Source organism: Peromyscus eremicus, chromosome 7 (assembly GCF_949786415.1).
Source record: "Peromyscus eremicus chromosome 7, PerEre_H2_v1, whole genome shotgun sequence".
NCBI classification, from domain to species: Eukaryota; Metazoa; Chordata; class Mammalia; order Rodentia; family Cricetidae; genus Peromyscus; species Peromyscus eremicus.
Window position 1 is genome coordinate 739,761 of NC_081422.1, and position 24,110 is coordinate 763,870.

At 36.6% G+C, this 24,110-nt stretch overlaps 1 protein-coding gene across 1 annotated transcript in view; it reads left to right on the top strand.

The window, feature by feature from the left end:
• Alkbh8 (alkB homolog 8, tRNA methyltransferase) overlaps positions 1 to 24,110 on the top strand; it is a 55,040-nt gene that overhangs the window by 25,463 nt on the left and 5,467 nt on the right. Inside the window, 3 exon segments of the mRNA XM_059267260.1 lie at positions 5,632 to 5,783; positions 7,556 to 7,812; positions 14,242 to 14,391. Coding sequence (XP_059123243.1) covers positions 5,632 to 5,783; positions 7,556 to 7,812; positions 14,242 to 14,391 — 559 coding nt within the window.

Below are 24,110 nucleotides of genomic sequence, written 5' to 3' on the forward strand. Positions count from 1 at the left end.
CTTTATCTGTTCTTCTGTTGAGGAACATTTAGATTGTTTCCAGTTTCTGGTTATTATGAATAAAGCTTCAGTGAACATAGTTGAGCAGGAATCCTTCTGGTATGTGGTTCTTTGGGTATGTGCCCAAGAGTGGTTGATATAGCTGGGTCTTGAGGTAGATCGAGTCCCAATTTTCTAAGGAACCACCATATTTCTAAGGAACCTCCATTGTTGTTGTATATGTTTGCAGGCTCACTAACAATGGAGGAGTATTCCCCTTGCTCCACATCCTTGCCAGTATGAGTTGTCACTTGTGTTATTGTTCATAGCCATGCTGACAGGTGTCATTCAGACATCCAGTTTTGACTAGCATCTTTGTTGAAGACGCTTTCTTTTTCTCCAGTGTGAATTTTTGGCTTCTTTATCAAAAATCAGGTATCTATAGGTGTATGAATTTATGTCTGGGTCTTCCTTTTGATTCTATTGATCAACTTGTCTGTTTTTTTGTCAGTGCCATGAGGTTTTTATTACTAAAGCTCTGTAGTACAACTTGAACTCTGGGATGGTGATACTTCCTGCAGTTGTTTTATTGTTTGGGATTGTTTTAGCTATCCTGGGTTTTTTGTTTCTCCATATTAGGTTGGGAATTGCCCTTTCAAGGGCTGTAAGGAATTGTGTTGTAATTGTGGTGGGGATTATGTTGAATCTGTAGATTGCTTTTGGTAGGATGGCCATTTTTACTATGTTAATTCTTCCAGTCCATGAATGTGAGAGATCTTTCCATCTTCTGATATCTTAGTTTCTTTCTTTAAAGACTTGAAGTTTTTTTACATACAAGTCTTTCACTTGCATGAGTATAGATTCCCCAACATATTTTATATTATTTGTGTCTATTGTGAAAGGTGTTGCTTCCCTGATTTCTTTCTCAGTCTGTCATTTGTATATAGGAGGGCTACTGATTTTTTTCTTTTTTTAGTTAATCTTGTATCCACCCACTGTGCTGAAAGTGTTTATTAGCTTTAGGAGATCCCTCATGGAATTTTTAAGGTTATTTATACATAGTATTCTATCATTTGCAAATAATGACACTTTGACATCTTCCTTTCTGATTTGTATTCCTTTGATCTCCTTTAGTTGTCCTTTTGCTCCAGCTAAAACTAAAACTTGATCAATAGAATCAAGTACTATATTGAATAGATATGGAGAGAACGTTGTCTTGTTCGTGACTTTAGTGGAATTGCTTTGCGTTTCTCTCCGTTTAATTTGATATTGGCTATAGCTTGCTATAAACTGCCTTTATTATGTTCTGGTATGTCCCTCATGTCCATAATCTCTCCAGGATTTTTATCATGAAGGGGTGTTGTGTTGGAGCCCACTAGGTTTCCTAGTGGCTGTACCCAGCATAAGAGGTTGATTGGAACATGGGCCTGGGTACCAGGTGACTGTAACTAGCAAGTTGAAGGTATTTTGCTCCACCCCTTAGCATTGTTATAAATAGACCTTTGAAATAAAGTTCTGGGCCCGTTTAGATAAGGATCCAGGCCCACTAGAGTCTATCCTGTGTTTTTTCTCTGTTTCTCTCCTCCTTACTTCTAACTAAGTCTCTTATCCCTCATTCCTCAAGAGTCCTGGGGTAAATAATGGTGGGGACTGATCTCCTAAAGTGTTGGATTTTGTTGAAGGCTTTTTTGACATCTAATGAGGTGATCATGAGGGTTTTTTCTTCACTTTATTTACATGGTGAGTTACATTCACATATTTTCATATGTTGAACCATTCCTGCATCTCTGGCATGAAGCCTACCTGATCATAGTGGATAATCTTTTCTGATGTGTTCTTGGATTAGGTTTGCAAGGATTATATTGAGTATTTTTATATCTGTGTTCATAAGAGAAATAAGTCTGTAACTCTTTTTATTTGTTTAGCCTTTATGTGGTTTGGGTATCAGGGTAACTGTGGCCTCATAAAATGAATTGGACACTGATCCTTCTATATGTGTGATTTAAGCTGTCCTGGTGTTTCTTTTGGGATGGGGAGCTTATGTTTGGGGCATAGATAAAAAAACAATTGGGAAGTTATCTTGGCAGATTTTTCCTTTGATGAATATGTGGTGTCCTTCCCCATCTCTTTTGATTAATTTTAGTTTGAAGTGTATTTTGTTAGATATTAACACGGCTACACCAGCCTGCTTCTTAGGTCCATTTACCTGGAATATCATTTTCCAACCCTTTACCCTGAGGTAATACCTGTCTTTGATGTTGAGGTGTGTTTCTTGTATATAGCAGAAGAATGGATCCTGTTTTCAAATCCATTCCGTTATTCTTTGTCTCATTAGAGAATTGAGACCATTGATATTGAAAGATATCTATCAATGATCAATGACTATTAATTCCTGCTAGTTTATTGTTATTGTTGTTGTTGGTGGTGTGTGTATGTGTGTGTCTGTGTGTGGTTTTGTGTGTGTGTGTGTGTGTGTGTGTCTTTGTGTGTGCTTCCCTTCTCTTGGTTTTGCTAGTGTGAGACTATTTATTTCTTGTGTTTTTATGGGTGTAGTTAATATTCTTGCTTTGGATTTTTCTTCTAGCACCTTCTGTAAGGCTGGATTTGTAGATAGATATCGTTTAAATTTGACTTTATCATGGAATAACATTTTTTCCATTTATGGTGATTGAAAATATTGCTGGGTATAATAATCTGAATAATCTGAACTGGCATCTATGGTCTCTTAGAGTCTGCAGCAAATCTGTTCAAGCCCCTTTTTGCTTTTTGAGTCTCTATTGAGAAATCAGGTGTAATTCTGTTAAGTCTGCCTTCATATGATACCAATCCTTTTCCTTCGCAACTTTTAATATTTTTTGTTTGTTCTATATGTTTGGTGTTTTGATTATTATGTGGTGATGGGACTTTCTTTTTTGGTCCAATCTATTTGGTATTCTTTATGTTTCTTGTGCCTTTATAGGTATTTCCTTGTTTAGAAAATTTTTCTTCTATGATTTTGTTGAAAATATTTTCTGTGCCTTTGAGCTGGGAATCTTCTCCTTCCTCTCTTCATATTATCCCCAGGTTAGGTCTCTTCATAGTTTCCCACATTTCCTGAATGTTTTGAGTCAGAAATATTTTAGATTTAACATTTAACATTTTCTTTGACTGGTGTATCCATTTCTTCTATCATATCTTCAATACCTGAGATTATCTCTTCCATCTCTTGTGTTCTGTAGGTGAAGCTTGCCTCTAGATAGTTCCTGTTTGCATTTCTAAATTTTTCATTTCCAGAATTCCCTGAGTTGGTGATTTCTTTATTTTTTTTCTATTTCCATTTTCAGGTCTTGAACAGTATTAACTTGTTTCCTTCAACTGTTTGTTTGGTTTTTCTTGGCTTTCTTTAAGGTATTTATTCATTTCCTCCAATTGTTTGTTTTGGTTTTCCTGGCTTTCTTTGGTCATGGGCAAGGCGAGGCTGCAGCTTGTGTTCTGTTGCAGAGCTGTGGCTGACCCTGAGGATTCGGTCTTGGGAAGCAGGGAAACTGGACAATTTCGTCAGCTTTCCTGGTCTTCTGGTGGTGTGGCCTGTGATTGAGCATGTATTGTTCACTTGTGTTGGGGGATGCGTGCTTGAGTAGGGGTTGTCTGCTCAAGTTGAAGGCTGGGGCACAGTGAGGAGATGGGGAGGGGAGGCCAGGGTGGGATGGTCTGTGGGATTCAACAAGAGGGGGGACAGGCTGCAGCTGATGTTCTGTTGCAGCCCTAAGGGCTACCCTGAGAATTAGGTTGGGAAACAAAGAAAATAGAGAAAGTCCTTTCCTGGGCAACATCTTTTTCAGGTGTGGCCTGTGGTTGAGCTGGGGTGTTTGCCAGAGTTGGAGGTTGGGACACCACAAAGAGGCAAAGGCCAGAGTGAGGTGGTGGGATTCACAGGAGGTATAGAGAAGCCAGTGGTGAGGGGAAGCTGCAGCTGGTGTTCTGTTGTAGCACTAAGGGCAACCCTGAGTATTGGGTTTAGGGAAACAAAGAACAACCTGTCCTAAATTTAAGTCATTAAAAATAAATGGCCTGGTTGGAGGCCAGCCTGGTCTCCAAAGCGAGTTCTAGGAAAGGTACAAAGCTACACAGAGAAACCCTGTCTCAAAAAAACAAAAAACAACAAACAAACAAATATGGCCTGATTTTGATTCTTTTTCATGGCTATTAAAATATTTGCTCTTAAATGCAGTCTAATCCATTTTTTCAAATATTCATAGAATTTTGAAAATAAGCATGTTTTCTTTTTTGGGTTCAGGCTCTTTATGTTGTTGCTCATTCTTAAAGTTTTAAGAATAATGGCATTATAGTAAATGCAAAATAAGAAATTAATTTGCATACATATGTTGTGAAAACATTTAATCTATCCTTGGATATGGTAGCTTCTTTGTAGTTGGACTTTTCGGTAGAACTGTCAGCTCTCCAATAATGACACAGAGACTATTATTGATTATAAAAGCTCGGCCGATAGTTTAGGCTTATTTCCAACTAGCTCTTGTAACTCAAATTAACCCGTATGTTTTAATCATGTTCTTTTACATGGCTTGGTTGCCTTTACTCTGTATTGCCCATGCTGCTTCCTCTGAGTCTCCTGGCATCCCTTCTTCTTCCCAGCATCCTCTCTGCCTAGAAATCCTGTCTAGCTATGAGCCATTCAGCTTTTTATTAAACCTATCAGTGACACTTCTTCATAGTGTACAAAAAGATTATTCCATAATACTTCTCAGATAAGCATTTTGTCTTCTTCCCAGCACCCTCTCTGCCTGACCTTGACCATGATATCCTCCCTATGCTAATTCCCTGCTGGGTTCCACCCTCCTGAATGCTTAAAGGAAGGAAGTTCCTTGTCTGTGTATCATGCATATTGGGCGTTAACAGCTTAGATGCAAGATTGTAAAGCATCAGTAGCGAACTTCTACCCTCCAGGGTTCTCCATTGTGCTGTAAGCCTGTATTTAAGACCTCCTCCCTCCTTCAATAAAAGGCATTCAGCATTAAAAAAATAATAATAAAACAAAATAAGAAGAATTGCTTGCCAAATCTCCCCCCCCCCAAAAAAAAAGAAAGTATCTTATGTCCTTAAATGTTAACAGTAGTTATTTCTGAAAGTTTGGATTGTAAGTCATACTGATGTTTAAAGCTGGTGTAAGAATTGTGCATTCTTTCTTATATTTTTAGGAGAAAGAAAAATAAATCTCAACATTATTTTTTAAGGTTGCTATTAACATTTATTACATTCAGAGTGACTGACTGAGTGTGTGTCTGCGTTTGCATGCTATGGAAAGAGATGGAGGAAAAGGTGGAGGTAGTCAGAGATGGGGAATAAAGTGATAGAGAAAACAAACACTATACCAACTATTGAGATGCTTGTTAAGATCTTTGGTGAAAGGGAGAATAAATTGAAATAAGCATGGCCTCATAGGAAATCAACTTGATAATAACCTTTTGATAATTATTCTGGAAAAAAAAATAAAACAAAATCCCAAAATGCTATATGTACATTCTTTCCCAAGTACATTGTAATTTGTAGAGTGTCATAGATTTGAAAAGGTATGTTAATTCCAACATTTATAGTGCTCCCTAAATATTGTTGTCATTATAATGCCAAGTAAGTTATTTTATTTGTTGTCTTCAGAATTACACCCAGAAAATTTGATACTGTCCAAGCATCTGAGCAGTTCAAAGGTGGAATAATCACCAGTGACATCGGAGACTTGACTTTAAGCAAGCGGGGAATTCGAACATCGTTTACATTCAGAAAAGTGAGGCGTATGCCCTGCAATTGTAGTAAGTCTCTAATTTCATCTGTGCTACAGCAGAATAAATGTGGTATAGAAACTCTTTAAGGCCATCAGTACTTAGTAGAGCTTTTTATTAACTTCTCCATGAGATCTGCTGTACTCTGTCTGTGTTAGGCTTTCACTTCTCCAAGCTACCTTCATTAGTGTTTATATTCTTTGAAGGCAGAGGCTATGTTTTATCATTTATTTACCCGATATTTGGTCCTTTAGCATTGCTGAATGCCAAGAAAATGCTTTAGTTTTTGAAGTAATAGCTAAGAGTGTTGGGATTGTAAAGCAGGCTCTTGATTTTTCTTTTTTAATCCCAACAGAAAAGTTGGAGATGACAGATTGCTTGTGTGGGTAAGGGTGACTGTAGGGGAGTAAGTAGAGGTTTATATTCTAGTCAGTTTGAAAACCTGGATCTAAAAAGAACTGCACACATAGGATGTTGTTCTGACTTGTTTATATGAGTGTGTTCTTCCCTAGATTAATTTTCATGGACTCAACATAAAATTCCTTTACTTTATAAATGATAATTTGTAATGAGAGGAATCAGAGAATGCTTTTCATATCATAGGTGTTTCAATTTGGGATAGCCTGTAACAATAACCATTATATTTAGCTGCAATCTTAACTAAATAAAAAATCTTTTCTCTCAGGGCTGGAGACATGGTTCAGCTGTAGCTCTTTTGGGGGACCTGAGTTTGCTTCTTCCCAGTGCTCATGTTGTCGGGCTGTTACTCCAGCTCCAAAGGATCTGATACTTTCTGGGCTCCACAGGCACCCCCCTCCTCCATGGCATACACACACAGAGACATATACACATGAATAAAAATACAAATTAATATTAAAGTGCAAAGCCTCTTAGATCTGAAGATGATAATCCTGTTAAAAAACTTGAAATCACTGTATTTGTGAGGCTGAAAATGAGTTTTTGCTTATTTTGCTAACACTGTCAATAAGTTTATAAAGTGCGATACTTTAAAGATGTTTGGTATTTGATGAGTCTCACACTACTGGCAGCCTTATAAGGTACAGAAACTAAAGCAAAGCTCTAGTTTTCAAGCTACTTAAAAATTCATTTGGACAGAGAAGCTAGGTTTCTTATGCAAATGTTTCTTTGTTGTGGAAAGTTATTAATTGTAAGTGAAACACTAAAAGCATTTCACTTAGTCTTTTTATTCAGTTTACAGATTTTTTTTTCTCCTTTTCTTTCCTCTTCCTCTTTCTTCTTTGGCAGTTTGATGCATATATAGTAAATTTTGGTCATTTTCACTCACCATTACTCTTCTCCCACTGACTCTTTTTCTCAACAACCTCCCCCTCAACTTCTTACTTGTTTTGTTTTCTGACCAGTTATGTTTACTTAGAATTACTTGCTTGAGTGTGGTGTAGAATTATTTTCTGAAGCATGGACAACTTATCAGTAGCTACATAACTGAAGAAAATGACACCTCTTCCCCTAGCAATCATTAACTATCCCTAGATCCTGTCCATATATGGATTTTACTTGATACCCTAGTCTTTTGCATAAAAATAAAGTTTAACATTGCTTTACTTATTATTTAATAAATTTAGTTTTGATTTATTATTTATTTATTATTGATTGATTAATTGAGATGAATCTCACTCTGTAAGCCTAGGCATCATGGAACTCACTGTGTAGTGCAGAGTGCCTTCAAATTCTTGGTGGTCCTGCTGCTCAGACTTTCAAGTGGTGGAGTTATAGGCATGTGCCACCACACTTGGATGCAAGAGCTTTTTCTTCTCATTTAGGTTACTCCTCGGTCTGTGACAGACAGAGGAAGGCCACACCTCCCTCCCTTCCAGAGAGTAGTAAAGAAGCATGGCAGCTGGAGCGAGAGCATGTTCATCATGTCTATGATTTGATTGCAAGACACTTCAGCAGCACAAGGCACAGTCCATGGCCACGCATCGTGGAATTCCTGAAAGCTTTGCCAAGTGGTTCTATAGTGGCAGATATTGGATGTGGAAATGGAAAGTACCTTGGCATCAGCAAGGAGTTATATATGGCAAGTAACTCCTGCTCCTGTTTTTTTAATTTGAAAAAAATGGGGGGTGGTTCATACATGTGTACTGTATTTAACATCATTTTCATTCCTTCTTCTCCCAATTTCAGTTCCTCCTATGTTTCCTTCCCTCTAACATGTCAGGTGTGTTGTCATTGTTCAGGTCTAGCCATATTTAGGCAGCCATATTGTTGAGATTCCATGGGTGCAGCTTCCCTGTCATATATAGAAGATGCTGTATTACAGCAGATGTCCTGTTCCTCTGGCTCTTAGAGTCTTTCTACCTTCATCCACAATTTTTCTGCTTTGTGCATCTGTTTTACCTTTCCCCTGTTAGGATGCCTCACTATAAAAACCTCTCCAAAAATTCCTTTCTAATCTATAGTTTATAATCATGAAATAGTTTATTGATGATCACATTACAAAGTAAAACCTATAGACAGGAAAAAGTTGCAAAGAATATAATGCTCACAAATATCTAGGTACATGAAAAAGAATTGGAGGAGTCTTGGGATGATACCGCAGTAGATAAAATGCTTGCCACAGAAGCATGAGAACCTGAGTTCAGTCCCCAAGCACCCACATAAAAAGCTGGATATGGTGGAATATGATTGTGATCCCAGTGCTGGGGATAGTGACATGGTTCCTCAGGCTCAGTAACCAAACAGCCTAGCTTAATCAGTGAGCCCCAAGTTCATTGAGAGATTTTGTCTTAAAAAACAAGATGGGCAGTTCTTGAGGAATGACCCCTGAGGCTGACCTGTTGTCTTCATACTTACATGAACACATGCACACTTACCCACATGTGAACATACAGATGCATGCACACACACACACACACACACACATTTAAAAGGAAAAAATATTTGACTTGTTTCTTAACTTTTAGTCTGCTGTGGCCTAAATAACATTATATACTATGACAAGGAACCACTACATGGAAAGCACAAAAATAGAAACAGTAAAGTCTGGTTCCAAACTATCAGCTATAAGTATACCTCTTGCACTTCATCAAAGATGCTTTTTTGCAGCGGATGGAGACTATTACAGAAAGCCACTAGTCAAAATGCCAAGAACAACTGATGATGAGTTGTTGAATGGCAACTGATCCATCTTCAGCACAGCCACTACACTTGAATAATAGAGACTTGTTCCTGTGCCTTCTGGGTCTAAACCTAGTGCTCATTTGTTTTAAGTACCACCTCATAGATTTAAAATTTTACCAAATTTACTATGTCAGATCCAGTACTAAAGCTGTTTCTAGTTCTGCAAGTGTTTGCTTTCTTTTGTTATCATTTCTTTCTTCGAGCCACTTTTTGTCTTCTTGCTGTGTGAAGAAAGTTCTTTGTGTGGTAGACTTTGATGTAAATATTCATCACTGCTCTGTGATGACTAGAATTCTTGTTTCTCAAGCTTGGGAGTGAAGAATGGAAGGAGAAAGGAAGAGGGAGGGAAGGGAGAGAGTGAGAAAATCAATGAGTCAGTCTATATTCAAGTTATTGAAATATCTCAGATTGCTTACAATCTTAGCTTCCTTCCCCACCCTTGATACTTTGTACTGACACAAAGGAAAAACTACTACTGCAGTTAAGGGAAGGTAGAGCTGACAATAAGGAACAGATGCAAAGTAGCTTTTCATCTAGACACAATGTGAAATCCATGGATTGTTGTCATGTATATAGTTCAATTTTAGTTTGTGAGTAGCCTACTAATTTTGCTCACATTGAAGAAACCAGATTTGATGATACATGTCTATAATCTCAGTTCTTGAGGGGCACTTGGGCTACTTCAAAAGCAAAGAAACTGAAAAACAAGACACAGAAAACAACGCATTATATATAGCCTTGGCCACTCTGGAACTTGCTATGTAGATCAGGCTGGCATCAAATTCACAGAGATCTCTCTGCTTCTGCCTCTTCAGTGCTAGGATTAAAGATGTGTGCCACCATGCTTGCAGGATGTTAACTTCTTAAAAACTTCTTCACAAATGTTTCAGAATAGACTGTGCTTTGTGACAAAAAAGAAAGAGGGAGAAGACACAAATTTATAAAAATGGAGATTAAGAGTGTCATTCACCACATACTCCAATGATTACAGAATGTTATTAGAAATTAGTATGAAAATTGATAGTCTAAAGAACTGGAAAACCTAGACGAAGTAGAATTTCTTGTTGCATACCAAATTAGAGGTAGAAGATATTGTAGACCCATTTTAATAGGTGAGGTCAAAGCTATAATCAAAAGCCTACTCTGAAAGAAACACCCAGGACCAAATAGATTCACTGTTGAATTCTATCAAACTTCAAGGAAGTTCTGATACTAATTCTTCATAACTTGTTCCACAAAATGGAGAGTGAAGGAACACTCCCACATCTGTTCAGTAAGCCAGTATTACACTGATCCAAAACTATATTAAGACACAATAACAAAAAGAGAAAACTACAGTCCAATTTTGTGATGAACACAGCTGGATATATCACAATGCCCAACCTCAAATTATATTGTACTGAAGCCAGGATTCAAATCTAGACTTTAGTACCTCTTTTTCTTGCTTTTTAACTGTATTTTTCTGTACTTTATATATTGCCAGTTTGATTCCTCTACAACTGAATTTTTTCTTTTATAAACATTATTTAAATTTTTAATTCATGTGTGTGAATATTTATGTATGTGAGTGCAGTGTTTATATAGGCCAGAAGAGGCCATTGGATCCCCTGAAGCTGGAGTTAGAGTTGGTTGTTAGCCATCTGATGAGGGTGCTTGGAACTGAACTCACATCTTCTGTAAGAGCAGTATGTGCTCTTAACCTCTGAATCATCTCTCCAGCTATAAGGTTTCCTTCATAGTTTTAAAAATTGTGTGCTTATATGTACATATATATTCTTTTTAAAAAGTATTTACTTCATGTATGTTTATGTTTTGCCTGTTGTGTATGTACATGCACCATGTGCAAACCTGTTGTTATCAAATGCCAGTAATGAGAATTGGATCCCCAGGAACTGGAGTTATGTGACAGATAATTAGCTACCGTGTATTTGTGCTGGGAATCAAACCCATGTCCTCTGCAAGAGTATCAAGTGCTCTGTAGCCCAAATATTGTGTCTTTTTAAGAAAAACAAAGCCCCTATTCAGAATATTGCTGAAAGATATTTATCTACCTGTATTCCTATTACCCTAATAAACTAATTTATAATGAGTATATTTTCTTATTGATTTTACCATAAATATTTTATACCATAGTTTATGTAATTTGATAATGCATATCACTTTTTCTCATTTTACATTAATTGTCTCTTAAAGTTTCTGGAGTTTAGAATATTTATATTAGGTGACATTCCTATATTTATGGTTGTTGTCAGTTAAATGCTATTTTATGTAACTGAAGGACTGGGGCCTTAACTCTGTGGCACAGTGCTTTAGCATGTGTGAGTTCTGGGTTCCAGGGTCCACCTCCAGCCACATGTACATGCACACATACACACATACAAATAACCTATTGTGCACTTAGTTTTGTTAGGAGGGTAGATTTCCTGTTGAGTATGTATGCTATAATAAAAACACATAAGTTTTCACCGTATGCAGACATGTATGTTGAAAGACATTGTGACAAGAAGAAAAAAATACAGATTTTGGCGATAAGATGATCAGGTTTTTAAATCTGTGGTCTATTCTCGGCAAATTACTAACTTTCCATGCCACAAAAATCTACTGTGGAAATATAACTAACTTAAAATATGTTACAAAGAGTCTGTCTAGGTGAATTCAATACAGGTCAGTGGCTCTTAGCCTGGTTAGCTTTTTCTATAATTTGAGTTATTTTTAAAAATGAATTTTAGAAGAGTGGTTATTAAGCTAAAAGTTGTGGACATATTTATGATAAAAATTAAAGATAGTATGACTAATTGCTTTTTAAATGGCTGTGCCAGTTTGCACTTTCAACATTATGTAAAGAGAGATTTTTATCACACTGCCATTACTGTGAGACATTTTGATTTTAAAACTGTGTGGGAGTCCTTCTCAGTGCAGTCCCCTGTCCACTCTGAAGTGTATGCATGCATGCTTGCCTGCTTGCCTGCCTTTCTTTCTTTCTTTCTTTCTTTCTTTCTTTCTTTCTTTCTTTCTTTCTTTCTTTCTTTCTTTCTCCTTTCTCACCTGCTAAGATAAGCATCAATTACTTGCTTGCTCTAAAAGTTATATTTGATAGTTTAATAGTAGAAAAGGGAACTTTATTTTAATGATTTCTTTCATGTTTTAATTATACTTCCACAGTCACATATTTAGGGTTTTGGCTTGTTTTATTTTTCTTTGAAAAAATGTAAAAATAAAGAAGTTGCACTGGAGAGAAGGCTCTGTGGGTAAATTGCTTGTCATATAAGCAAGTTGACCTGAGTTGAAATCCTCAGAATAAACAAAATCCAGATGTGGTAGAAGGTGAATGTAGTTTACTCTCTCCTCCAGTGAGATAGGAGATGAAGACAGGAGAATTCTTAGAAGGTTGTAGGTCAGCTAGCCTGGTGTACATTGCAGTAAAACAAGAGACTCTAAATTACGCAAGGTGAAATGCAAGGACTAACACATGCATGTGATCATGCTCGCACATGAACATGAACACATGTATACACATAATATGTACACAAGTAGGGAAGAGTAAAGAAAATATTTTTAAGCCTAATATAAATTTTTATGTCCTTGATCTCCATCTAACACAATGAAATATGGAGCTTTGCAAGAGTTCTTGAGTTCATGTTTTTTGCTTATAATTAGGCCGTCTTTCTGCTATATTGTGGACATTGTATAGAATTATTATGAAGAGTTTCAAATACTTGATACTATCCTTGGTATTTATAGCAGAAAGAGAAAAAAACATGATTTAACTACATTTTGTAGAAGACTCTAGCAAAACAAACGAAAGATGAAAGTCTTGAGCCAGGCATGGGCCACTTCTCCATCAGTGGGGTTTGTGTGACACATTGCCTGTGCTTTCTTGTTATTGAAAAGATATGCTATATCCAAACTGTCAAAAGCATCTGGCAAAAGGAGAGAGACATTTCCTCTTATTTTACATGGCTACTATTCCAGTTTTCTTTTTGTTATTAGCAACTTTATTTTGAATAAACTATTGAGCCCTACTTTTAAAGCTTTGTTTTATAGTCAGACTGGATATCTTTCTGTTGACTCTTAGTAAGATGCAGTTGTCGGTTATGACTGGGCATACTTATGGCTTATGATTATTTCTGAACTGAATTTAAGTGTAAGGAAATGTGGCCAACATAAAACTGTGTATATTATTTGAATGGTGTTTCCATTCTGAGTTTGTGCTTACTGGCTGAGTTGTATAGCATATGGATGAAAATAAAAAATGTAATCAGCCAGGCATGGATCTTAAACAAAGGGAAGAGTTAGGAATGGTGCCAATGCTGTTCTTAATAGCCTCTTGGGACATTCCCATATTGATTTTTACCTAGTAAAGTTCTGGCTGTCATGGAACTCAGTTTGTAGACCAAGCTCACCTCGAACCCACAGAGATCCACCTGCTTCTGCCTCCTGAGTGCTGGGATTAAAGGTATGCACCATCACTGCCTGGCTTGTTACAAGTTTTTACAGAGTAAAAAGCATTACTTATTACTGGATTGGGTTATAAAGAAATGTCTGGGAATAATTATTAAATGACTGGCTAGTGTTTCTTGAGTCCCATCTATGACTTCCATAGCTTACATGTGTACTTCACAGTTATATCTGTATAGATATGCACGTTTATACACATGGGTATACATAGCGCCACAAAGAGCTTGATGTTTGTATATATGTTACTAAACAGGAAAGTTATATTGAAGATGGGAAGCCCTCAGACACTTTCACAGAATCAGAGGTGGTCATGGGACTTATTGGGCTTTACCTGCTTGGGGAAGTAGAAATATTTGCTCTACTTGCTGCCTTCAGTGGCCCTATTCCCTTAGGATAGTTTTCTTACACAGTAAGATTTAATTTTACAAGCATAATTTTACAAACTGTGAATTCAGCATTTTGTTCTTTGTAAGGCTAGGGGTTTAACAGAAAAAAAAAAGACTCAATAGCTTTAAAAAATAAAATAATATTTAACAATGATAAAAAATCAAAAAAACAACAACAAAAACAAACAAACAGGGTTTCACTACGTAATACTGGCTGGCCTTGAAATTGTAGAGATTTGCCTGCCTCTGCCTCCACCATGCTGGAATTAATGGTATGTGCCACCATTTCTGGCCTAAAATTCTCTTTTTTTGTTTGATAATGACGATTTTCCTGACTATAGTCATGACTTGGTACTGACTCTTATGACTTGTAATGTGGTTGTTTGCTTATGTATATGAAGCATATGTGCGTAGTCTAAGGTATGAAATAAACCTCTTGTGATATGTAAACTAAATGTTACAAATTTTTTTCCCTATAACAGATTGGGTGTGATCGCAGCCAGAACCTTGTGGACATTTGTAGAGAGAGGCAGTTTCAGGCCTTAGTCTGTGATGCACTGTCAGTTCCATTCCGAAGTGGGTCTTTCGATGCTTGCATCTCCATTGCTGTCATTCACCATTTTTCAACTGCGGTGAGTATTGCTTCTCCCTCTGTAAAAGCTTGTAACTAAAGTGGCAGAAAAAGTTTGTGTGTATGTGACTCAGTATAAGCCTTTCCTTAAATTTTTTTCTTTTATTTTTCTAGTTTTTGTCATGGTTTCAACATGAAGTATCCTCCAAAAGTAAATAAAAAAGGCTCATGTGTTGAAGGCTTGGCCCCAAGCTGGTGGCTGTATGGAAAGGTGATTGGGTCATGAGGGTGCTAACTCCATCAATGTGTTAACTCATTGATTACTTTATGCTGCATAGACTATGAGGAGGTGGGGCCTGATTTGAAGTAAAGAGCTCACCAGTAGAGTGACTTTAAATGGCATTCTCTTCCTGGTCCCCTTCTATCTGCTGCCTGGCTGCCATCAGGTGAGCAGCTCTGCCAGGATGCCCTCTTCTCTAATGAGTCCATCATAGTACTAGGAACAAGAAGCCAGTGGCCATGGAGTGAAACCTGTAAGTCTGTGAGCTAAAATACATCTCCATTTTACATTGCTTTCCTCAGGCATTTCACCACAGTGACAAAAACTGATAACAGTTCTTTTTGATTACTTACCTCATAGCCATACTGTAGTTTTTCCTCTTCCCTTATCTTGCTGGTTAGATAGTCTTTGGTTATTTTTAGTGGTTACCATGGCGCCCAATATCTACCCATGACCTTAGTCTACCTTGAGTTGTTATGCTTAGCCCTTCTAGCAATGTAAGACATCAGAACGCCATTGACTTCCACTGTGGTATTGTTTTATATTAGTTTTGTTGTTTTAAGCTATTGATATTTATTTGTACTTTTCAATATTTACTCTTTCTAGTCTTCCTTCTTTGAAGCACTTTTAAAGGTTTCTGAAAGACTAGCTTTCTTTTGCTTGAAGAATTCTCTTTGCTATATTTATTTAAGTATTTATTTAGGCACTAAGTATTTAAATATTGGTAGCACATCCTCTTTTTATGTCATTAAACTCTATTTAAAACAATGTAATTTTGACTATACTTTGAATTCTAAATTGATAATATGTTCTACATTTTGCTACCCTTTTTAAGATTTCTGCTTCATTCTTGGTGATTTATGCTGGCTTGAATTCTAGCTCAATTCTCTGTGGAGATATATGTAATTTACTATGAAATCAATGTGTTTTGTACTATTCTAGAATTTATTTTATATCTTCATTGAAGTTTTTTCTAGTTTTATGGACATATTAGCTTAGTTTAAAGTCCTTTAGGTTTTATTCATTCATTTTTTAAAAGGAAAAAAAAGTCTTTTCTTGTTTTATTCTTGACTGGACACAGGATAATAGTTGTTTTAACATGTTAATTTATAATCTAAGTCATTGCAAAGTAATTGAAATGGTGATATATCAAATTTTTAATTTTATTTGCATTTACTTACTTTAGAGTGAATGTGTGTATGTGGGTGTTGATGTGAGTGTTCACTTGCCATGGGGTACGTGTGTAGGTCAGAGAATAGTTTTGAGAGTGAAATCTCCTTCCAACATATGGATTCTGGGAATTGAATTCAGGTCATCTGAAGTGTAAATCTAATTAATCTTATCAATAAAAACCAGGAGTCAGATATCAGGGTAAAAACTTCAAAGATCAAAGAAGCAGGAGAGCAGCCACGGTTGTTTCCTCCTTCTTCTGATCATCCAGTCCAAAAAGCCTGAGACCTGTCTCCACCCCACCTTATCACTTCCTGTCTTCTCTGTGTATAGACCTCCAGACGTCTCTGGTTATCTAGTGGCTAGCTCCACCCTTTGACTCCAAGCAAGCTTTATTTGTCAGAATACAAGCAAAAATCACACAACATTCCCCTTTTTTATCTAAATAAAAAGTGAAAGTTTTAACTAACATAGAAAAACTACATACAATAAGTACAATAATTATATACAAATATATACAGGCAATAATTATGATAACAATGTCTAATTCTTTCGCATTTGACAAATTCAGAGAAAATACTCCATTATCTATCCTATTTTGGTGAGTCCAAAGTGTTCTACCTAATTGACTTTCTATCCTAACTTGCATTACCCACCCCAAACTATCTTTTTATGTTTCACAAACTTATACACTTTATACCTCTTTAGTGAGTTTCTTTTCTGAGTTTGGTAACAAGGAAAACTACAACTATAACAATCTTGTCGTCAACTCCATCAGAAACGTGAGAAGGATTTAATATTACCTGAGTAAACAGTACGTGCACAGCAAACAACTTCTAAAACTAAGAAATGACAGAAACAGCTGGCTGCCTGGACAGTCACCCAACGTTCCTCTGTAACATTGGGGCATTCATCTACAGTGTATAGGCCTAGAATATCTGACAGACTTTTCTGTGAAGCAGGATTTTTGAAGGAGTGTCCCACTTTGTCATGGTGAAGTTCAACAGTCACTTTCTTTTCTGTCCTGCTTGTTCAATTTCAGCAGCATACTGTCAGCAGTTGAGGCAAGGGCAGTTTCTTGCCTAGTTGCTAACTTTTGCCACAAAGAAGTAAACTCCATATGGAGTTTTTTCAATGCCCATCATTTTCTCTGAAGTAGATTGATGCTGCCAGGAGCAGACATGTCTCATTGTCTTTAAAAAAACAACAACAAAAAAACAGCAACAAAAAACTTATGTTATTAAATGATCTGAAATGCCATATTCTGTAGATCTCTAAAGTGTTTGAAGACCACTTGCCTATCTAAAATATATCTCTGCTTGACTTTGAAAACATACCTAACCTGACTACAAGTTTGATTGTAATAGGTGACTACTAATCTGTATTTCTTTATTATCCTAAATAGTTTGTAATAATAACATTCAAGGACTAGAAATTTACATGCCATTGTTAAATGAGCTGTATAGGCATAATACCTTGAACAAGAGTAGAAATATATGTACAGTATATTCTAGCAAAAATAACCTTAAATTTGTATCAATATATAAAAATATCTTAAGAGTAAAAACATATATACAGTATAATAAAAATAACCTCATATTTGTATGAATGTACAAAAATCCTTATCAATGTAAAATATTTAAAACTAGTAGGGTTTTTTTTTGGTTTAAAAGTAGATTCAGTAATCTACCTTTTTATCCTATCATTTATATAACATATATACAGTATAACAAAAATAACCTCAAATTTGTATCAATATACAAAAATCCAAGCCAATGTAAAATATTTAAAACTAGGAGTTGCTTTTTTGGTTTAAAAGTAGATTCAATAATCTACCTTATTATCCTATCATTTCTGTATTCCCCCTTTTTTTTAGAACAGGATCTCTGAATCTAATCTTTTTTGTTCTGCTTTTTTTTTTAACCATTACTAATAACAACTTGTATCCTACCCCCTTAAACCATGTCAAATGTCCATAACCTACTGGGTAACCAAAAACCATCCACCCTGTAGCTGGAGAGTTTCTCTCCAGCTCCCGCCGAGCCCCACCAGTTCTGGAGCCCACTTATAAAATAAACACACAGACTCTTATATTATTTAAACTGCTTGGCCATTAGCTCAGGCCTACCATTATCTAGCTCTTACTCTTATCCTAAGCCCAATTTTGTTAATCTGTATGTCACCATGTGTTCCGTGGCTTTACCTGTTGCCTCCACATGATGCTCCCTGGACAGCAGCTGGTGTTTCTCCCCCCTGCCTTCCTGTCCTTTTCTTTCCTCCTCTCTGCTAGTCCTGCCTATACTTCCTGCCTGGCTACTGGCCAGTCAGTGTTTTATTTATCAAACAATCATCCACAGCACTTTCCCTTTTTCTTTTTTTTTTTAAAAGGAAGATTTTAATTTTAACATAGTAAAATTACATATAACAAAACAATTATCAAGCAAGAATTACAGTTACAATATTAAAGAAGATATATATCTTATATTTGTGAGTCTAAAGTTTTATGACTAACTTATCTTTTATCATAACTGAGGAAATTATAACTAGTCTTTAACTACATCAAAGACCTCAGAAGGATATAATATTATCTGAGAAATGGGAGGAGGATGTAAGCAACTTTTGGGAGTCTTGTAGGGTAGACAGAGACAGCTGGCAGTCTGGACAGTCATTCAAAGTTCTCTTGTAAAGTTGGGGCATCTGTCTTCAGCCCACAGGGCTAGAGTCTCTCAGTCATTTTTTTTCTTCTGTGTTGTGTAGAATGTCTGGCAGTTTCCTCTGTGAAGCAGGAACCTGAAGGACCATTTTGTCAAGCAAAGTTCAGTGGTCACCTTCCTATAGGTCCTGCCTATCCAGTTGATCAAGCAGTCCAGGCAAGAACAGTTTCTTGCCCAAATGGCTATTTTTGCCAAAGTGAAGATAAACTCCATATGGAATGTCTTCGATGCCCATCCTCCTCTCTGAAGTAAATCGGTGCTGCCAGGAGCAGACATGTCTCACTGTCCAGAAAGTCTAAATTTTTAAAACATTTTAAATGCCTTATTCTGTAGGCCTTTGAAGTATTTGAAGATTATCTATCTATCTGAAATATATCTATGTATACCTAGAAAACTTAACTAACATGCTATAAGTTTGACTATCATAGAAGACTAATTATTAATCTGTATTTCTTAATTATCCTTTACAATCTAAATGAGTTACATAAACATAATACCTGAAACGAGAATAGAAATATATATATATATATATATATATATATATATATATGCACAGTATAACAAAATTAAGTTTAAACTTGTATCAGTAGACTAAAATCTATACCAATGTAAAACATTTTAAACATAAACTAAAATCTATACCAATGTAAAACATTTTAAACAAGTTGTTGCTCTTTAAAAGTAGGTTCATTAATCTACCCTTTCATCCTATCATCTCTATATCCTATATATCTATATCATATCCCCTTTTCTTCTTTAGAAAGAGGTCACATTTATAATCAATCTGTTTTAAATAAAAATATTGGTTTTTCTCTGTCCCACACCAGAGGGATCTTCTGATTTAGGGCACAAGAATCTCTTAACCATTTTTTTTTTAAGCAATATACCTGGGTTTAGAGAAGGAGTGAGCCAATTCCATCTCCAAAGCCAGCTTGGTATATTTGGGAATTTGGGCGTAGCTTCTCTTACTACTTCCTGCTGGAGGGGGGCGCTGTTTCTTATGGGGACATAAAGAAAATTTTAGGATCATGGAGTAGTCCGTGAGGGTGTATCGTCTGAGCCAGTTGCCTTGAATCCAATTTGGATGTTGGATCATCTGGGCCATGGTGTCATTGGAGACCTTTCAAGGGGTCTTGGCTGGTCAAACCTGATGTATCTTAATCTGAAAGAAATCCATAGCCTCTGGCTTTCTGTGGAAACAAAAACAGAGCCTCCTTTCCAAAGCAACATATCCTTACATCCAAATTTTGAAGTCAAGGTACCTTTAAAATATCCATATTTGTTTAACTCAACAGCTTTTACGATCAAATGTTTTTCTGCAGTTAAAAATCCCAAAGACAACACAATCCAGATTCTCTGTGTAATATCCATCTTTACGTGGCTTATTTTTTATACTGCCTTTACTGTCTCTTTAAAGACTTTATTTTAAAAACTACGTATTTCTTTATACAACTGTATATATTCCTTTTTCTCTCTCTTCCAAGCCTACATATATTTTTACACACATTGTAAAGCATTAAAGTCATGTTTCATCTGAATCTGTCTTATTGTGTAACTATTGGTTTAAACTGCAGCATTCTAAGACTGAAACAGCACTGTGGCTGCTGGCTCCACCCACCTCAGCTTTCCAACATGGCGGTGGTACACTTTACTGCCAGCTTTGGGTCTGGAGCTATGTGTACCATCAACTTTAAGAAGCAGTTCTACCAAAGCAGCACGTAGCTCAGAAACCTCTTTTTTTTTTTTTTTTTTTTTTTTAACTAGCAAAGGCTAAATCCACCATGCAGCAGCGTAATGTGCTGCTTGTAGTTGCCTCATTCCCACCATACTGCTGGTCAAACGCACACGCCAGGAACCCACCAACTTGAGAGACAACTAGGAAGCTATTTTTAGCTCTATTTTAAATTGCTTGTTAAGTATTCTCAGGTTTAAGATGGAAACTCAAGCCGTTGGGTGCCATTTATAGCTGGAGAGTTTCCCTCCAGCTCCTACCAAACCCCGCCAGTCCTGGAGCCCACTTATAAAATAAACACACAGACTCTTATATTATTTAAACTGCTCGGCCATTAGCTTAGGCCTACCATTGTCTAGCTCTTACTCTTATCCTAAGCCCAATTTTGTTAATCTGTATGTCACCATGTGTTCCGTGGCTTTACCTGTTGCCTCCACATGATGCTCCCTGGACAGCAGCTGGTGTTTCTACCCCCTGCCTTCCTGTCCTTTTCTTTTCTCCTCTCTGCTAGTCCTGCCTATACTTCCTGCCTGGCTACTGGCCAGTTAGTGTTTTATTTATCAAACAATCATCCACAGCAATATGCAGCAGATCTCAAAAAGGTTAAAGGACCATAATTTGTTATGTACATCCATAGTACAAAAACTTAATTCCTAGTTACTTGATAGAGACTCAAACTCAACATCATGTACAGGAAGCTAGATGAAGCCTTTTTCTAGTATTAGTACCCTACATTGATATCATGACAAAAAGATATATATATATCTTATAAATTTTGAGATATTTATACCTTAAAAAAAAGCTTTAAAGAGTCAAAACCAAAGGAATATGAGATTAATGGCAATAGATTAGTTTGGTTTGGTTTTTTTATTTGTTTGTTTTTGTTTGTTTGTTTTTGTTCCATATCAGGTGGCTCTTCTGACATAAGACAGATTTTGGATTTTCCTTTAACAAGCATGCTTGGGTTTAGAGAAGGAGAGAGCCTCACTCCAACTCTAAAGCCAAGTTTAATTTTTAATTGAACTAGGACTACAAAAAGACCATTTGCATTATGTGTCTGTAGAGAACAGCAGAAACAAACATTTGGGAAGATTTATGAAATTTTATCAGTTGGAACTGTGCTATATCAATTGACCAATTTAGTCTTTTCCTTGGGACATTTTCTCCTGATGATTTGTCCTTTCTCTTCAAATTCCTTACCTGGATACATTCATTCTCCTTGAAAGAGAAAACCAAAACCCTTCCCTCACCCTAACTTTGGGGAGTTTCCCTTTTAGCAAGTTTTAGCTGATTAAAAAAAAAAAAGCATTTGTTAGTCTTATAAGTTAGTTTAGATTGAGTGGTCATGCTGTTTGATGAACCATCACCTCTTCTAATCAAGAGGTCTCTCATTCAAATCTAATTTTTATAATATTTGTTATATGGTTTCTCTTGATATTTTGGTCTTATTTTCTCAAGCTGACCTATCATCCAGAGCAGTATGGTTTTTTACAATAGGTGTTGGGCCCATTATTTGTTCTGGGGAGGAGTTTCCCCCATGGTGACAGGGAATGGGGGAAATGAACCAAATTTGACATGGGGACCTACAAGAGATCCCTTACCTGTCCCTTGTTGATCTGCATTCATTTGTCCAATGTCAGCTTTGCCACACCTTCTGCATACTCTAGAAGGCAGGGGCCTTCTGTTTGTATTATTCCTAAAAAAAAAAAAAAAAAAAAAAAAAAAAAAAAAAAAAAAAATTTCTAGGAATGCGTGCCTACAATCCCTTTTTAGGTGACTTTGTTTGCCACAATTAAAACACCTGATATTTTGATTTTTTCTGAAGCCTCTGGCAATCACCTCTCTTATCCAACCATCATCATATTTATGAGATTCAGTATTGACTGTATCTCAGATTCATTCCTCTATGGGTGCTGATCTTGCCTTTAAAGGTCTAATTACCCTTTTGCATTGTGAATTAACATTTTCAAAAGCCAGAGATTCAATTATTACTTGCCTAGTTTCTGAATTTGGTATCATTCTATTTTCAGCTCAAGTCAATCTTTGTAAAAAATCAGTGAAGGTTTCTTTTGGACCCTGTATAACTTTGGTAAATGACTCAGTTCTCTTTCTGACTTCTTCAATTCTGTCCCAAGCATTCAAAGCTACTGCATAGCATAGAACCAGGGTGTGGTCATCATATAAAGACTATCTTTGTACATCAGCATAATCATACTCTCCAAGAAGTTATTCATGGGAAATTTTAATACCTTTAGCCCTACTTCGTTGTTCAGTGGTCCTAGCCTCATCTTTCCACCAGGTCCTTCACTGTAATTGAGGACCAGGTTTTAATACTGCTGCAACCAAGTCTTCCCATTCTTGTGGGACAATTCTGTTATTAGTTGACCATAAATTTAACATCTGCTTCACAAAAGGTGAATGCATGCCATATGAGACTATTACTTCCATAAGTTACCTCAAATTTAACATTTCCACAGGAATCCAGTCAGTTCTTTCATAGCCTTGGGGATGCCTGTCATTTGGCAGTTGTTCCTGTAAGGAGACTGGATAAATTAAGGTTGTTTTTTGATAATCTTGGGCTGTTCCTCTCTAATTTTCGAATGTAGTGGTAAGGTTGGTTCTCCTTTAAATTCCTCTGTCTGTGTTTGAATATCTATATTATTTATTTTAACAGGTTTTTCTAGTGCTTGTAAGTTATCAGTCAAAATTGTATTTTTTTTTTTTTTAGTAATTAGTTGTAACGCTTGCATATTATCTGTAGTAACCATTTCTAAGGCCTGTATCATGGCACTCATATCAACCAACTTACTTAGGGATAAAACAAGAATTATAATTTTATAATGTTTATAGTGTTTATAATTGACATTATGTAAATCCCATTCAAGTTATTTATCCCCTCATTTAATTGTTCCGTTTTAATTTTTTTTTTTTTTTTTTTTTTTTTTTTTTTTTTTTTTTTTTTTTTTTTGGTTTTGCGAGACAGGGTTTCTCTGTGTAGTTTTGGTGCCTGCCCTGGATCTCGCTCTGTAGACCAGGCTCACCTCGAACTCACAGAGATCCACCTGGCTCTGCCTCCCAAGTGTTGGGATTAAAGACATGCACCACCACCACCCAGCTAATTGTTCCATTTGTAAACAATCCATTATGTAATCATACAGAGAGCTAACTCCCTCCATTGTGATAGTATTTCCCATTTTTTAATGTGGGAAAAAACTCTCTTTCTCTTTTTTATAAACTACTTCCCCTCTTTAAGAATTCCCAGTTGTCTCACTAAATCTGTTGATGATGATGGCAAAGTGGGAGGCTGGTTGCTGCTGTGTAGCATATCTAAGTGGAGAACAGCCCAGCTGAGAACAGTGTCAGCAGTCTGAGGAGAGGGTCCAGGGAAAGCCCACAACCCATGGGACGGGGAGCCAAAAAGCCACCCTTCTGCAAAGGGTAATGTGTGAAAACAGCACATGTGATCAGCACAAAGTGAAAGCACAGAGCTATCTGAAGGCAGAGCTGGCTGGTGGTGAGGGGCTAACTCCAGCAGTGTTTGGAGCAGAAGCACCTGTGGAGTTTGCATAGAGAGGCTGCAACAGAAACATCTCAGACTTGATCAGAGGGCTTGGGGAAGAAAGGGAAATCAAGCTGATGGTGTGGTGACTCCACTGGATACAGTTCCTACATGCAGCCCTGTTATGTGCCGGTGGGTGAAAAGCCACTGGCAAGCAGCTTTTTTGTGAATTTATGCCCCAAAAGTTGGGTGCCATATGAAGCATAAATCTAATTGATCTTTTCAGTAAAATCTAGGAGTCAGATATCAGAGTAAAAACCTGAAAGATTAGGGAAGCAGGAGAGCAGCCACAGTCGCTTCCTTCCTCTTCCATTACTCCAGTCCA